This window comes from Coregonus clupeaformis, chromosome 22 (genome assembly GCF_020615455.1).
Source record: "Coregonus clupeaformis isolate EN_2021a chromosome 22, ASM2061545v1, whole genome shotgun sequence".
NCBI lineage: Eukaryota > Metazoa > Chordata > Actinopteri > Salmoniformes > Salmonidae > Coregonus > Coregonus clupeaformis.
The window spans coordinates 1,271,472-1,289,320 of NC_059213.1; the positions used below are offsets into that span (position 1 = coordinate 1,271,472).

The 17,849-nt window shown below is 44.0% G+C and overlaps 1 protein-coding gene across 2 annotated transcripts in view; it reads left to right on the top strand.

The window, feature by feature from the left end:
• The first annotated feature begins 3,163 nt into the window (after positions 1-3,163).
• The window catches only part of LOC121536002, a 30,830-nt gene continuing 16,144 nt past the window's right edge, over positions 3,164-17,849 (top strand). Inside the window, exons 1-9 of one of the 2 annotated variants that reach the window (XM_041843272.2) lie at positions 3,164-3,294; positions 4,952-5,230; positions 5,443-5,535; positions 5,701-5,757; positions 5,962-6,041; positions 6,239-6,332; positions 6,762-6,833; positions 14,978-15,271; positions 16,572-16,663. In XM_041843272.2, coding sequence (XP_041699206.1) covers positions 3,249-3,294; positions 4,952-5,230; positions 5,443-5,535; positions 5,701-5,757; positions 5,962-6,041; positions 6,239-6,332; positions 6,762-6,833; positions 14,978-15,271; positions 16,572-16,624 — 1,068 coding nt within the window. In that variant the 5' untranslated portion in view covers positions 3,164-3,248 and the 3' untranslated portion in view covers positions 16,625-16,663. The remainder of the gene's footprint in view (positions 3,295-4,951; positions 5,231-5,442; positions 5,536-5,700; positions 5,758-5,961; positions 6,042-6,238; positions 6,333-6,761; positions 6,834-14,977; positions 15,272-16,571; positions 16,664-17,849) is intronic. The other variant, XM_041843273.2, reaches the window with a different exon arrangement.

Consider the following 17,849-nt stretch of genomic DNA (forward strand, 5'->3'; position numbering starts at 1 on the left):
ACGTGACATCCCGGCAACTTTGACAAAAAACACTTTATTTTGGAGCTGTCCCTGTTGAAATTCGAGACGTCTATGCATATTCACTTGTTGCTATATACAGGTGGTTGAGCTCAACACCTCTCATAGAATATTCCCAAAATTAGGGTGTGTAGGGATTTCACTTAAGGACCAATGGAATGGTCTAAAATGGTCAACTCCGCCTACTCGGGGCACGGGCCATGCAAAACGAATTTGCTCATTGTTTCCATGTAGCTGGAGAGATGGTAACGAAAGGTGGCGATGCCTCCAATTGGGTCCTTGCTATCTGGGATCCTTGGGACATCCCTACCCCCATTGAAGTTGACATGTTAAATGGTTAAGGGTTATTTTGGGTATGGTAGGTCATTGTTAAACTGACTTCAAAACGTGGGTCTATGTGTGTAACAATCAAGATGTGTTTGCTCATGACCGGAGTCACGTGCACAAGGTGGAAGTACACCTGTTGTATTCGGTGCATCAGTGCATGTGACAAACAATATTTGATTTGATTTTATCTGACATGCACGCACTGAATGCAGTTTTGCACATGTGCCAGGTGATAGAAATTTCAACTTCAGTACTGGTGCTCTAAAAGTCGGGTAAACAATTATGTCCTGTGGATATTTGGTCTCAAATTTCGAGCAGCTGAAGGACCAACCGCACAGCTAGACAACGGGTAGAGTAAGTTGTATTCAACATTCTGGCTTGTAAGGAAAATGTCCATGATTTTGCAGTGTTTTGTTTGACTGTATACCAATAATTGGTATCAAAGTCTCATTTATTAGGCAACTGGAGAGGATGAGGCCTTTAAGTCCACTAACACTACACTCTTAGAAAAAAGGATTCCATAAGGGTTCTTCTGCTGTGTCCATAGGAGAACCCTTTTTGGTTCCAGTTCGAGCCCTTTTTGGATCCAGGTAGAACCCTCTGTGGAAAGGGTTCTACATGGAACCAAACGGGTTCTACCTGGAACCAAAAAGGGTTAATTCATGGGTTCTCCTATGGGGACAGCTAAAGAAACCTTTTAGGTTCCAGATAGCATATTTATTTTCTGAGAGTGTACTGACTACTGCTATGGTAAGTAGTTATTTGTCCATAAAAAGATTGCATGAGCTCCATCATCACTGTACAGTCGTGGTCAAAGGTTTTGAGAATGACACAAATACTAATTTTCACAAAGTCTGCTGCCTCAGATTTGATGATGGCAATTTGCATATACTCCAGAATGTCATGAAGAGTGATCAGATGAATTGCAATTAATTGCAAAATCCCCAAAAAACTTTTCCACTGCATTTCAGCCCTGCCACAAAAGGACCAGCTGCCATCATGTCAGTGATTCTCTCGTTAACACAGGTGAGAGTGTTGACGAGGACAAGGCTGGAGATCACTCTGTCATGCTGATTGAGTTAGAATAACAGACTGGAAGCTTTAAAAGGAGGGTGGTGCTTGAAATCATTGTTCTTCCTCTGTTAACCATGGTTACCTGCAAGGAAACACGTGCCGTCATCATTGCTTTGCACAAAAAGGGCTTCACAGGCAAGGATATTGCTGCTAGTAAGATTGCACCTAAATCAACCATTTATCGGATCATCAAGAACTTCAAGGAGAGAGGTTCAATTGTTGTGAAGAAGGCGTCAGGGCGCCCAAGAAAGTCCAGCAAGTGCCAGGACCGTCTCCTAAAGTTGATTCAGCTGTGGGATCGGGGCACCACCAGTGCAGAGCTTGCTCAGGAATGGCAGCAGGCAGGTGTGAGTGCATCTGCACGCACAGTGAGGCGAAGACTTTTGGAGGATGGCCTGGTGTCAAGAAGGGCAGCAAAGAAGCCACTTCGCTCCAGGAAAAACATCAGGGACAGGCTGGTATTCTGAAAAAGGTATAGGGATTGGACTGCTGAGGATTGGGGTAAAGTCATTTTCTCTGATGAATCCCCTTTCCGATTGTTTGGGGCATCCGGAAAACACCTTGTCCGGAGAAGACAAGGTGAGCGCTACCATCAGTCCTGTGTCATGCCAACAGTAAAGCATCCTGAGACCATTCATGTGTGGGGTTGCTTCTCAGCCAAGGGAGTGGGCTCACTCACAATTTTGCCTAAGAACAAAGCCATGAATAAAGAATGGTACCAACACATCCTCCGAGAGCAACTTCTCCCAACCATCCAAGAACAGTTTGGTGACGACCAATGCCTTTTCCAGCATGATGGAGCACCTTGCCTTAAGGCAAAAGTGATAACTAAGTGGCTCGGGGAACAAAACATCGAAATGTTGGGTCCATGGCCAGGAAACTCCCCAGACCTTAATCCCATTGAGAACTTGAGATCCTCAAGAGGCGGGTGGACAAACAAAAACCCACAAATTCTGACAAACTCCAAGCATTGATTATGCAAGAATGGGCTGCCATCAGTCAGGATGCGGCCCAGAAGTTAATTGACAGCATGCCAGTGCGGATTGCAGAGGTCTTGAAAAAGAAGGGTCAACACTGCAAATATTGACTCTTTGCATAAACTTAATGTAATTGTCAATAAAAGCCTTTGACACTTATGGAATGCTTGTAATTATACTTCAGTATACCATAGTAACATCTGACAAAAATATCTCATAACTCTGAAGCAGCAAACTTTGTGAAGACCAATACTTGTGTCATTCTCAAAACGTTTGACCACGACTGTACGTGCCTGCTGTCTGTTGCCTTCTAAGGAAAGAACTGAGAGGTTACAAGGAAGACATAAATACAGCAAAATCAACAACAAGTATCTGTGGCAACCTGATAAAGATAGACATGACCCAATGCAGTCATAAGATGAGGTAAGATAAGGGTGTTTGGCGTTGTAAGTGTACCACACACACAAGCATCAGGAGTCCAAATTCAGTGTCCTCTTTTAATGATGGAATCAAAACCTATTTCCAAACAATAAATGTCTGGGGTTGGGTATGGGCAGAATTCTAGATGATAGAAAATCATTACTCCTCTGCTTTTGAGAGAATGTGGCTGAATTCTGAACCCGAAGGGAAGTAGTTTTGTATAAAAGTGCGTAATTTCCCCCGGTACTTCTTTGAGCAACGCTATTTCTCTATACATCCTGTGGTGCTGGATCGTCTCTGTGGCGTCATGGCCCAGCTTCATGAGAGGGATGCACTAGACTGCACTGTTCTCCCTCATTCTGTTAGTGACACAGCCTATAGCAGGCTACCAGAGTACCAGGGAAAGTTAACTACACACAAGGGTTACTCAAAATGGACAAAATACCATTTACTTTTCCCTGTCTCATTGTCCTTTTGGGTAAGCTGCCTCTCTGCCTTTCTCAGTTTTTGCGACATTTACAGTATGTTTACATTTTAGTCATTTAGCAGACGCTCTTATCCAGGGCGACTTACAGGAGCCATGTTGATGTGCCCTTGTGCAAGAGCACATCGACCTAGTCGGCTCGGTGATTAGAACCAGCGACCTTTCGGTTACTGGCCAAAAGCAATTTTTTATCTTTAAAAAATATATTTATTTTATTTTATTTTGGGGGGCTGGCCAAATGCTCTTAACCACTAGGTTACTTGTTGAATTTGATCTAGTATAACATTACTTTGATGTACTTTGCTTGTTTTTGTTTAGTTAAGATCAAGTCATTGATTATTTGGTGCAGGTTATTATACAAATACAAGATTGTTTTCTCAACTGGTTTTGTCAATTCCTTTTATCTGCCAAAAAGCTGCAGATGTAATCAATGCTCTATCTATGCAATGGATTCTTCTCTATATATTCTAAACAGTGTTGGGGAAGCTACTCTGAAATCATAGTTTACCAAACTACCTATTACTTTACATTGGAAAAAGATAAGCTACACTAAAGCATACTATGCTGACCTTTTTTACAAGGAGCATGTGTGCGCCTAAGTTGAAAAATGCAGGCGCACACAAATACATTTAGGAGCACAATGAAAAATATCTGAGATATTACATCCTTCATTTTTCTATTCCAGGTTGCACAGCAAAATATTTAGGCGCATATACGAGTAAAATGGTCGCACTGTAGAGCCCTGCCTTAAGGGAAGTATAGTTTACTTAACTAAAGCTACTTTAAAAAAGTAGTTCACTACATCCAAGCTACTTTGTGAAAATGATCATATCTAAATCTCAGTGGAGGCTGGTGGGAGGAGCTATAGGAGGACGGGCTCGTTGTAATGGCTGGAATGGAATTAATGGAACAGTACCAAACACAAGGAATCGGCTATGAAAAGCCAACTGAGATTTATTCCTGATTATTATTTGACCATGCTTGTCACTTATGAACATTTTTGAACATCTTGGCATGGTTCTGTTATAATCTCCACCCGGCACAGCCAGAAGAGGACTGGCCACCCCTCATAGCCTGGTTCCTCTCTAGGTTTCTTCCTAGGTTTTGGCCTTTCTAGGGAGTTTTTCCTAGCCACCGTGCTTCTACACCTGCATTACTAGCTGTTTGGGGTTTTAGGCTGGGTTTCTGTACAGCACTTCGAGATATTAGCTGATGTAAGAAGGGCTATATAAAATAAAATTGATTGATTGATTGATGGAATCCACATGTTTGACTCCGTTCCATGATTCCATTCCAGCCATTACAATGAGCCCGTCCTCCTATAGCTCCCCCCACCAGCCTCCTCTGCTAAATCTGAAATGCCATAGACCAGGGTTTCCCAAACTCTGATACCGAAAAAAGGCAAGGAAATGATTTCCTACATCACCCATACTTTCTTTTCTTATTGCAAAAAAAGTAGTGTGTAGTTCCAGTAGTTAGCTACACCGTTACATGGCAACAAAGTTATTAACTACTGAAAACACTACCAAGATTAGAATTCAGTTCAACTACCACCAAGCTACTGCAAAATGTAGTTCAATTACTAGTTGAGCTACATGTAATTCACTACTCCCCAACACTGAATCTAAACTATACCCATGTCTTTTTCCAGGTCTTGTCATGACTTCTACCACCACAGCCCAGACACAGCCAGTCAATCCCACTGTACCCCAGCCCACCTCAGCCTCCAACCCAGCCATCGACACAGCCACTCCAGGAGACAACACCACTCCAGGAGACAACACCACTGCTGTAGACAACTATGATTTACCATTTTCCACCATAACCCCAAGCTCAGGCGTTCCTGATCTAACTTTTGATAACATCCCTATAATCAATTCCACCGGGAGGCCTAACGCCACGGAAACCACAACACTGAAGACCAGTCCAGGTATGTTGGAGGTGCTGCTTTCACTTTATGGTCAGTTTATGGTCAATGGTCGGTACCAGAGATGGAGTCTCGATCTCGTTGTCTTGGGTATTGAGACCAGTCGATAAATACAGTCTCGGTCTCGAGGGGTCTAAGTCTTGACTCCATCTCTGATTGATGCTAATTTCCTACCTGCTTTGGTGGAGGTAAAGTAACAAATCATTTATCTCAAGATGGATCTCCAGGCGTCTCTACGAAAAAGCCCCCAGCAGAGGCCAGCAGCACAGCTGCTAGCACTTCTGCTACTAGCACCACCAAGGATACAAGTGAGTTGATCTCACCAGAGTTAAGTGAATCCATTGTGAAGTGAATCCATTGTGAAGTGAATCCATTGTGAAGTGAATCCACTGTGAAGTGAATCCACTGTGAAGTGAATCCACTTAGAAATGATTCCATCAGTACACAACTTGTATGTTCTCTTTATTTAAAAGGTTTGGCGGGAACTACTCAACAAAAAACCCCTGCGGGAAAAACGTCCAACCGCATTGGTAACATGATTGCATTTAAAAATGTCTCAAACATGCCCAACGATGTGTGTTCTGACACCAAATCTGAATTGGTTAACCATTTGTCAGAGTAACCGACATTATAAATAACATGAACATTTAGGTCATTTAGTCATCGTATCCAGAGTGACTTACATGGCCTTTATCTTGTTGCTCAAAAATGGATTGTTTTCTGTTTCTTAATAGGATTGATCATCCTGTTTGTGATCATCGTCACTGCCTTTGTGCTCGGAGCAGCATGCTTATTGACAAAGAAGAGGTCAAGGGTGAGTAATGTATATGCTGTTTGTCAAATTCAATTCCAATGTGATTTGATCAATTCTAACATTGTCTAACAAAGCTTCAACTTGGCTTTGTACAAACACCAAACGCTAGCGTTCAACTATGTCTGTCGATGCCAGTATGCTTTCTAGCCCATTGAAGTGTGTGTGTGTGTGTGTGTTGTACCCTGTTGTGTTTCCAGAGGTACTCCGTAGATCTCCGAGACAGGCATGAGGATCTGCCTCTGAGTACTGCGGAACATGACGCCGTGTTTGACAACTCCTCAACACAGAAGGGTGACAACATAGAATTACATCACATATTTATAGAATAAAACATGTATTATATATCTGTATGGAGGAGGATACACTCTACATTAATTTACACTATCATTATCAATGATCCTCTACTACACATTAATAGTGTTAGGGAAATGTAGACTTTGTAGAAACATCAAAACACTAATGTTACTGTAACTGTAAACCCAAATCAGATTAAATTCGTCACATGCTTTGTAAACAACAGGTGTGGACTAACAGTGAAATCCTTCCTAACAATACAGAGAGAAAAAAAAAAACTGTACCACCATAGCATTTAAAATAAATAAGTAATAATGAGCATCTAGCTAATGCTACTGCACATTAACTCGTGGTCAAACTGATAATACATGTTTGACTGTAGTAGTAACCATGACTAATGCATGTTGTCTTTGATCACTTCTCCAGGGATGGACACCTTTACCGCCGTGGGTCTCAACAGCACCGAGGTCCTGGTTAAGGGAAGTGAGGGAGGAAGAGGTGAGACTGATGAAGTAATGGACAAGTGCTCTGAAGTGAGAGAGGGCGCTAGACACGGGAGGTGGAGGGGGGAGGTTAAAGGAAGGGGAAGTAGAGATGGGGAGATGGGGGGGTAAAGGAGGGGGAGATCGACACAGGGAGATGGGGGTAAAGGAGTGGGAAAAAGACACAGGGAGATGGGGGGGGTAATGGAGGGGAAGATAGACACAGGGAGATGGGGGTAAAGGAGGGGGAGATAGACACAGGGAGATGGGGGGTAAAGGAGGGGAAGATAGACGTGGGGGGAAGGAGGGGGAGATATACACAGGGAGATGGGGGGGTAAAGGAGGGGGAGATATACACAGGGAGATGGGGGGGTAAAGGAGGGGGAGATAGACATGGGGGGAAGGAGGGGGAGATATACACAGGGAGATGGGGGGTAAAGGAGGGGGAGATATATACACAGGGAGATGGGGGGGTAAAGGAGGGGGAGATAGACGTGGGGGGGAAGGAGGGGGAGATATACACATGGAGATGGGGGTAAAGGAGGGGGAGATAGACACAGGGAGATGGGGGATAAAGGAGGGGGAGATAGACACAGGGAGATGGGGGGGTAAAGGAGGGGGAGATAGACGTGGGGGGAAGGAGGGGGAGATATACACAGGGAGATGGGGGGGGTAAAGGAGGGGGAGATAGACGTGGGGGGGGAAGGAGGGGGAGATATACACAGGGAGATGGGGGTAAAGGAGGGGGAGATAGACACAGGGAGATGGGGGGTAAAGGAGGGGGAGATAGACGTGGGGGGAAGGAGGGGGAGATATACACAGGGAGATGGGGGTAAAGGAGGGGGAGATAGACACAGGGAGATGGGGGGTAAAGGAGGGGGAGATAGACGTGGGGGTAAAGGAGGGGGAGATATACACAGGGAGATGGGGGTAAAGGAGGGGGAGATATACACAGGGAGATGGGGGGTAAAGGAGGGGGAGATATACACAGGGAGATGGGGGGGGTAAAGGAGGGGGAGATATACACAGGGAGATGGGGGGGTAAAGGAGGGGGGAGATAGACACAGGGAGATGGGGGGTAAAGGAATGGAATATAGACACAGTGAGGTGGAGAAGGGGGGGGTAAAGGAGGGGGAGATATACACAGGGAGATGGGGGGGTAAAGGAGGGGGAGATATACACAGGGAGATGGGGGGGTAAAGGAGGGGGAGATAGACACAGGGAGATGGGGGGTAAAGGAGGGGGAGATATACACAGGGAGATGGGGGGTAAAGGAATGGAATATAGACACAGTGAGGTGGAGAGGGGGGGGTAAAGGAGGGGGGAGATATACACAGGGAGATGGGGGGTAAAGGAGGGGGAGATAGACACAGGGAGATGGGGGGGTAAAGGAATGGAATATAGACACAGTGAGGTGGAGAAGGGGGGGGGTAAAGGAGAGGGAGACAGACACAAGAGCATCTTCCTCAGGTAAGTAAGTAGCCTTGCATGAGTCTTGGCTTGGGTGAGCCGGAATGGCTCATAGGAGCAGGATCTCCTGTTTCCGTAGCGTGAGGCACCCCTTTCCTCAGGTACTCAGTCATTATGATGTGACTGAAGTGGCTAGTAGAAAAATACATGTACTGTCCTCTCATAGGGTCAGTTTGCTGGGCCTATGACAGTGTGCCCCCAAAAGAGGCACAATTCTCAATAGTTTTAGTTTTTATCTGAGTTATTGCACAGTGATCTGTCAAGTGTGATGTATTGTTTGGTTACTGGAATGGGTTTTGTGTTCAGAGTGGATTTCCTCTTTTGCAACAGCCGTTAAAGAGAAGAGAGAAGGAAGTCGATGTGTGTTAACTATACTGTACATTCATAGTTATCTACATTTTAAAATGACCAGAGTCCCAGCTGAAATAATAAAATGTTCAACTTCATTTTAAAACGTAATGTTATCTTGTGTGGCAGGTGTGTGGGGATAATGCGATAACACTGCTCTTGCCGGCTCTTGCTCATATCACTGTTTTTATTCAAGTTGATGCTTGAATAAAAACAGTGATAAGAGCACTGTGTGAGGTTTAGAGTCCCTAAGAGCTTGCAGTTACGGTCACGACCGAAATGATTGGCACCCTTGATAAAGATGAGCAAAAAAGACTGTGTCAAATAAATAATGCAAATACTGAGCTGTATTGTATGGGAACATTATATTACTAATACAATTGCTCAAAGAAAAATATTTTGTTTAACAAGTAATAAAACGAATCTAAAAAAAGATGGTATCAAAATGATTAGCATCCCTAATGATTCTTATAAATAAAATCAAACAAAATTGAATCAGCTTTAACATTGTAGTAAAAAAAAAAAAAAAAATCTAAGCTTAAAGGGGAACTCTATTCAAAAACTATATTTTAGTGTTTTTTTCATTAGTCCACTGTTGATACAGTCCCAAAATGTTTTGCATGTCAGCAGTCAAGTTTTCAAGATATTGGCCTTTCAATAAGAATAATGATTTATTTTTTTTTGGGGGGGGGGGTGCTTATATTTGTCCTGTTATACACAAATGTGTCATGGAAATGTGTTTTTTTGCATATCACAACTCCCCCTGATGACACAAAAAGCATCATTTAAGGAACTGTATTGTGGCTTTTCATGGCTTCCTGTTTCACTGGGGTTCAAAAAGGTAACACGCATGTAAAATCCATTTGTCCTCCATCACCATGGGGAAAAGCAAAAAAACTAACAAATATACTGCTTACCACTTTTAAGGCAACAATTACAAAGTATAAAACAGTGGTAAACATGCCTGGTAGAGGACCCAAGTGTATGTTGTCCCCAATCACAGTGAGGAAGATGGTTCGGGAGGCAAAGTAAAGACCAAGGGTCATAGTTGGAGAATTACAGAACTTGGTCGCATCCTGGGGTCACCAAGACACCAAATCTACAAATAGACGCCACCTCCATGCCAATAGGAGCCTTTATAAAAACACCTTTATTGATCAACCAACAAATGTAAACGCCTGGTGTTTGCTAAACAGCATTGGCACTTGGATTGGAACCGGGTGCTATGATCAAATTCGACAAAAATAGAGCTCTTTGGTCATGCACACCAGTGATGGGTTTGGCGTTTGAATGAAGGATGCATATGCAGAAAAAACCCCTCATACATACTGTAAGATATGGTGGTGGATCTTTGATGTTGTGGGGCTGCTGGTCCTGGGGCCCTTGGTAAGGTCAATGGCATCACGAACTCTACCAAGTTACAGAACATCTTCGTCAAAAACCTGGTTGCTTCTGCCAGGAGGCTGAAACTTGGCCGCAAGTGGATCTTCTGGCAAGAAAATGACCCCAAGCACACATCAAAATCCACAAAGAAATGGTTAATTGACCACAAAACGAAACATTTGCTGTAGCCATCTCATCTCCGGACTTTTGACACCTATCCTTTTTATTTATTACCTGTTAAACAAAATACTTTTTTTGTGAGCAATTGTATTAATATAAAATAATATAATTTCCCCAAAACGTTGAGCATACAATATAGCTCAGTATAATGTATTTATTTGATACAGTCTTTTTGCTCATCTTTATCAAGGGTGCCAATCATTTTGGTTGTGATTATAGATAAGAGCTTCCCCACTGGGCAAAAACTGGTTGAATCAACATTGTTTCCAGGTGGAAAAACTGTTAGAATCAACTTGGAAAACTGATTTGATTAGAAAAAAGTCATAAATTTAAGGGAATTTTTATTTATTTTTTTAACCTTTTTAGCCTAAATCCAATGAGATGGTGACATTTTTGGTCATGTTGAATGCCCGTTAGTTAGCAACTCAACCAAATGTACTGTAAATCAAACTAGATGTTGAACTGCCCAGTGGGTCAGCTCTCATTGCCCACTCCTTTGCGACACCATGGTCACCATTCATAACACATTTGATTTGTAAAATGTTTTCTCACGCCCCAGGCAAACTCTGCCTGGTGTCAGATCATACATAGGAAATACTTTGAATAACCAGAGCCGCATGACTCGTGGAGGTTGATATGCGAGAATAGACTGTATGACACGTGTGTGTGTGACTTCAGTCTGATCTCAGTGTGATAACCTCCATATAAGGAGTAGACTGACGTCGATGCAGCAGACCTGGGTTCAAACAGTATCAGATTTCTTGCCAACGCGTTAAGCGTTTGACTGAGCCTTTCTGGAGTGTCAGATAGGAAGGGTTTACGCATTTGGGACTATTACAAAACGTCAAATGATTAGCATGAAGTTGCCCATGCATTCCAGTGCGCTCAATATTTTGAATGTAATACTAGAGACACTAGAAAATGGAATGTCCCATCTTGCTCCATTGAGTGACAGCACCCAACCTACTCTGTGATGAGGTGCAGTACTAACGTCCGCCACTGGATGGAAACAAAAGCCTAGAGAATGAACAGGAGAGTAAAAATCACAGAGCAAGTTGTTCATTGGCTTTGATGGATATGTAACTACAGCTTCTATTGTATAGGCTACCCTTGATATGTTCTTGTGTTATAAGACATTACCTTTTATACTTCGGTATATTATTCTCAGTGATTTAAACAGAAGACGTTTCAAAATAGTGACACGTTTTGTGTCAGAAAATCCACAGCTCAGCCTCCCGAGTGGTGCAGTGGTCTAAGGCACTGCATCGCAGTGCTAGCTGTGCCACTAGAGATCCTGGTTCGAGTCCAGGCTCTGTCGCAGCCGACCGGGAGACCCGTGGGGCGGCGTACAATTGGCCCAGCGTCGTCCAGGTTATGGGAGGGTTTGGCGGGAAGGGATGTTCTTGTCCTATCGCGCACTTGCGACTCCTGTGGCTGGCCGGACGCAGTGCACGCTGACACGGTCGCCAGGTGTTTCCTCCGACACATTGGTGCGGCTGGCTTCCGGGTTAAGCGGGCATTGTGTCAAGAAGCAGTGCAGCTTGGCTGGGTTCTGATGACGCACGACTTTCGACCATCGCCTCTCAGTACGGGAGTTGCAGCGATGGGACAAGACTGTAACTACCAATTAGATACCACGAAAAAGTGGTAAAAAATAAATACAATCAGAAAATCCCACAGCTCTAATATGCTGCTCAGCTGGCTGTGGGTGAGCGTATCTATTTCAAGAGTGCTATCTTGTCAAACAAGTGTATCGTCCTCAACTCCATCTTATCTGCAAAGTAAACATGTTAATGTACTAAATAGGGCTCTCACCTGACCTTTTTTTTAAAATCTAGGCGCACGCCCGCAAGACCATTTAGGAGCACAATGAAAAATATTTGAGATATTAAAGCTAGAATCCTACATTTTTCTAGGTGCACTGGTGTTCCTAAATTAAAATTCCAGATCGCACAGGAAAATATTTAGCCAAATGTGCGAGTAAAATGGTCTCACTGTTGAGCCCTGCTAAATAATCCTGGATGTCAGGCCTCAGACACCTGTGTAATAAAACACACATTGTGAAATAATGAAAACATCAACAGTTCTAGTGGGAGAAGGGAACGTCATGTAGCATTAGCTGTTTAATTCATTCTCAATCTGTGATAGTCCTTCCTTTGACATTTCATTCAGGTTGAAAGTGGTTGGAATGGGTCTTCCCAGGCTTTGTGACTGTCATGTCTGAGCTTGTCTTTCTTTCTCTCTCTGCCCTGGGCCATACTTTGTGGAATTGGTCAGTTTTGATTGCAGCATTTAAAAGTAACTAACCTTCAAATAGTTTTATCCTCTCCTTTTTCAAAATCATCAACTCAAGACGTTGCATTGACAAAATGATGGCTTCTCAGACAGACAGCTAAACTGGTAATAGGATTCTACAGGTGCACATCATTTTTGACTGCTGTTTTGATACACCTCAGTGGCAACAGACATCTACTACTTTTTCAGCTCTTCCGGCCACAACCTTTCAACTTGACTATTTTCTGTGCTCTTTCCAGAAGAGATACAAGTCAAACAAATAAAACTATGGTCTGGGGAGGTGTGAATTCCACTGTTGTAACAGCATACTGCTACCCCATGACTTAAAGTCAGTCTGTTAAAAATGATAAGACAACTGTCACTAGTACTGGGTTTGAGATGGACAAAATGGAAAGACTCTTCATGTGAATGAAGCAGAGTAATGAGAACTCCATTAGAATGAAGTACGCACACACACACACCAAACGCGCTCAAACACAAAGGCCCACAGCCACACACTTAGACATGGTCTCTGTTACCTCTGTGGTCTTTATGGGTCAGTGCCAAGATGCTTGCAGTGCAGTCAGTCTCCTTTACTAGAGGTGTGGAGAGAAAGCCCTTTTTAAATATCTGGGTTGTTGTTGGTCCTCTGTTTATGTATTTGTGTTCCTTTTTGTGGTTTGGCTTGACCAAAATGTCCTACATGTCCGTCAGCTGATCGATTTGGTCGACTTCGACTTTGTAGTATTGTTTCTCAGTACCATGATGTAAGGGTTAGATTATGTTTTTGTAAATATGTACTTGGTTTGATGTTGTAAGAAATCAAATGAAATCAAATTGTATTTGTCACATGCGCCGAATACAACAGGTGTAGACCTTACAGTGAAATGCTTACTTACAAGCCCTTAACCAAAAACCCTAACATTATCATTCATCCTAGCTAGCACGCAGAGATCAATGCCCTGGCCGCACTAATTAGTCAGCTACTCTCAACTTGTACCTCTGCCAGCCGCTCTCTCCTTCTTAGCTTTGGCTCCAGCTGTGAGGGATGTCCTGACCTGAAACATAACCTTAATCTCTACCAACTGCTCCGGCGACCGACCATGACACTTTCTTTTCTCAATTATTGAGTCTGGTCCCAGAGACTGATTAGCCCTCATCAAGGTTAATTACAGATCTCACTCTCCATTCCCACATTCCCTTGGACAGTAAAATAGCGTGTTGGCTTTGAGTGAGTCAGGGGGGCCTGGGAGAAACTGAACTAATGATGGGGATTAGCGTTAGCAACCAGACACTGAGTGGTGCGGTGGGGGGCTGACCGTCAGAGAGACACACACACACACAGCTTTGTTTTCATGCATTTTCAGGACATTTTGGGGAGTAAAAATGTATTCCCTATTTTCCTAAACCTAACATTAACCCCAAACTCTAAACCTAACCTTTAAGCCAAAAATAGCATTTAACAAATTCAGGACATGAAAAAAGTCCTGATTTTTCAAAATGTGTCTTGTTTACCTACCTTGTCAGCACATTGTGATGACTTGTCAGGACATTGTGGTCCTGATAAGGTAGGAAAACGTGTACACACACACACAGTAGCCAGAGGTAGCAATAGTGGTTAACAGATAGCGGTTTACAGATATGTCCTGTCCAGCACAGCAGTGGTGTTACCCCCCCACCCAAGCCTCCTAGCCTACTTGCCCCCTCAGCCCCCCCATCACCTTGGGTAAGATAATAATGAGGCGGCCATACTTTCCCACAGCTCTTAACCAGCTGTGTGGCGCTGCTCTCCCAGCCAGGCCTGGTCAGTAATCAGGACCTCATTAGGCGACCAACCAGAGGCCTGGCTCTGGCCTGGATCAGCTGGTTTAGTAGAGGAGAAATCCCCCAACAGTCAAATTGGGCAGAAAACAGTCTTGTAGGAACAGAAAGAGAAACACTGCAGGGCAGGAGACTCAGATAGGAAATGCTGTCATTATAGTAATGCTTAGGGGTAATGACAAAGCACAGTGTTGCAGAGCAAGGTAAATATGCCTTTCTTAGGTGGGAATTGGGTGAAAATGGGGGCGGCAGGTAGCTTAGTGGTTAAGAGCGTTGTGCCAGTATCCGAAAGGTCGCTGGTTCTAATCCCGAGCCGACTAGGTGAAAAATCTGCTGATGTGCCCTTGAGCAAGGCACTTAACCCTAATTGCTCCTGTAAGTCGCTCTGGATAAGAGCGTCTGCTAAATGACTCATAATAATAATAAATAAAATGTGTTAACTACAGGTATATGCAATTGTGTGGTGTTGAAATGTGCTGTGTCAAGCTATTCTGACATATTGTGTGTATAATTTGACTGGATTTGTTTACCTAGGCTGCAATTATTGTACAATATATACATTACACATCTTTTTGTCCAAAAATCATGTGATGAATCATCTGAATGCCTAACTGAGCATGGATGGACTTGATATCTTCCAATATGTTAGACACTGACATGATTAGCTCTGTACTCCCTCCGCAGCAGATAGTGAGAAAAGCTCTGACCACCCTCCACCTGCCAGCCCTGTGGACAAACCTGATGCTGTGGCCCCTGGAGATGTGGCCGCTGGGGCCCCTGGAGTTGTGGCCGCTGGGGCCCCTGGAGTTGTGGCCGCTGGGGCCCCTGGAGTTGTGGCCCCTGAGGCCCCAGTGGGGGAGACTGACGACGAGAACACTGTCTCCAACAAGACCTCAGTGGAGTCAGTGGAGGCCAACGAGAACAAGAACAACAACAACACCATCACCACAGCCAGGATCGCTACAACAACACCAAGAGGTTGGTATAGTTCAATATCTGCTACAACCTCTCCATCCTCTGTGTGTGTCGTTCTGACGGGTTGGGATAAAAGAGAAGTCACAATTCTGTTGAACATTTCTATACATCTTCTTCTAACGTCATGGTATCTATGGCTATTGATGTCATGTTGTTCCTCGCCGTTCAAAAAAAGTGGGCTAAACAAACCACACCTCTCTTCGCTTCTTTGCGTAGTTTGAAAATACAACGAGACAGATTGGTTTATCCACTTCCTCTTTCTCTGTAATTGACTCAGGGATACAATGTTGAACAGAAATGTTCTACTATATCTTGAACATGCCTCCCCTGGGGAGAATGTAATTAACACAGGATGGTGATAGCTCCACAGCTCCCAGACTATGTCCATATCTTAGGGCGAAGAATTCTTCTATAATTGTGTGGTGAAGACTGAACCAACAACTCAACAGGACATTTAGTTCAAGCTGTCGTTGTCTAAAGCAAAAGACAGTTAATAGTTGTGGCGTTCCTCATAGCAGTGGAAAATAGGTTCATGCACACTTGGGACGCTTCAGTGAGTTTTAAATGTCTTGTGAAAAGCATCACTAAATGGTCAAGCCATTGCAAGTGACAGGCAATGGTTAGCAGCAGATGTGTGTATTTGACCTTTCCCCTTTACTAAGAGATGTCCTAGAGCTCAATCCGAGAGAGAACTCCAGTTGGCCTTTCAGTCTTTCAGCGGTCCAAAAATGCATGGAATGTTTGTAAACTGTGGCTATACGGTCACTCGTAAGGATGACTATAGGACACATATTCCATTGTTTAGTCCCACTACTATCGGATGGTTCTACAGTATATGATTCAGAACACATGTTCTACCCATCACATCACATCGGTATTGAATGTTCTACTTTGGCAGGGATGAATGTTCTACTTTGGCAGGGATCCTGACTTTAGGTCTGCTGCCATTACTCAAATATTTTCTGGAATGTATGAGTGCAGGGATACAAGTATCTTATATCAGCATACATCCTTTTGTAACCATGGTGAAATGTAGCTATAGGTCTAGGGTTAACACTCCCCATGTTCATCACTTCATCTATGTCCTGTCTCCTCATTATGTTGTTTCTCTTCTCTTCTCTCTCTCTCTCTCTCTCTCTCTCTCTCTCTCTCTCTCTCTCTCTCTCTCTCTCTCTCTCTCTCTCTCTCTCTCTCTCTCTCTCTCTCTCTCTCTCTCTCTCTCTCTCTCTCTCTCTCTCTCTCTCTCTCGTCTCTCACTCTCACTCTATCTCACTCTTACTCTCACACACACACACTGTCTCAGGATGGGCCATTACCAGCAGCTTCTCTGAGGTTCCTCTGGACAACCCAGCCTAAAAGAGATCCTCCTTTATCTGCAGCCCCTTCACAACCACGGTAAGCCCACATCGGACCCCCAGTTAGCCCCCAACAGACCCCCAGACAGCCCCCATCGGACCCCCACCGTAACCCCTAGATCCCCAATCACCCCCCAACCTCCCCCTGCAGCTGCTGAACCACTTCCCCAGCTCAGGTGTTAGTAAACGGATCAGCCCCAGCCAGGTCAGCAGGCCGCAAACGACTTTTGCTGGAAGTGCCAGAAGTGTTACTGAACCGGTCTCCCTGAATGAACATTGCAGTATAAATAGGACGTCATAACCACCAATCTACCGGTACTGCTGGTTATTAACATGTCGTTATCTATCTGCATTAGATTATGGGTTCCCATCTTCGTAAATCTTCTTGACGAGGCTAATCCACATTGATTTATATATATATTCCTTGAAGGGATGTTTGTGGTTGTCGATGCATCTGGACTCAATTCTCCATTGACAGTCATAAGATATTGCAGCATATATATAAGTTTAATTACTTGTGTAGGGAGGATTTATATAGGCTCCTGGTTGAGTGAGGGGGACATATGTAGGCGTATTTGTTATACCTCTGCAATTTTCTAATTTAGTTATTGGACAGATGTCATTTAGCCTCTACAAGAACAAGTCGTACTGTTAGATGGAAACGACCACAACTTGCGCATCAAATATCTTCCACAATCTACCAAACAGCTCCCAACCATCTAAAATATCTCCTTGCCCACTTGCCGCAAAACAATGCATTTCCGATTTCCACTCATACTCTCTCATATACCTTTTCTGCTCATACCTCTGCTTCTTATCTCATTTCGATCAGGCACTCTAGATAGATTTCTCAGACAGACCCCAGCAGTTTGGGTCCTCTCAGTCAGTCAGTCAGTCAGACAGGAAGTTATAAATATAGCCCCCTGCACCTGTGTTCCTCTTCTCTCTGAAGCCTGCCGCCAGTGTATTGCTGCAGTCCAGGGTCTGGACCTTGAAGACCTGAGGAATCCACCCCGCTCTTAACAGACGATGATAGGCCCAGATCTTAGGCCCTGCCGCCGAGACGCATCGTGTTAACAGTCACGGATCGTGTCCCTTATCACAAAAAAGCAGTCCCCCAGAAATCCCTGGCATCTCAGGTCCATCTTGGGTTGTCAATCCCTCACTTGTTCGCACCCCTCTCGTCCGTCCTCCCCCCTTTCTCTATCGCTCAGTCAGTAGTTTTG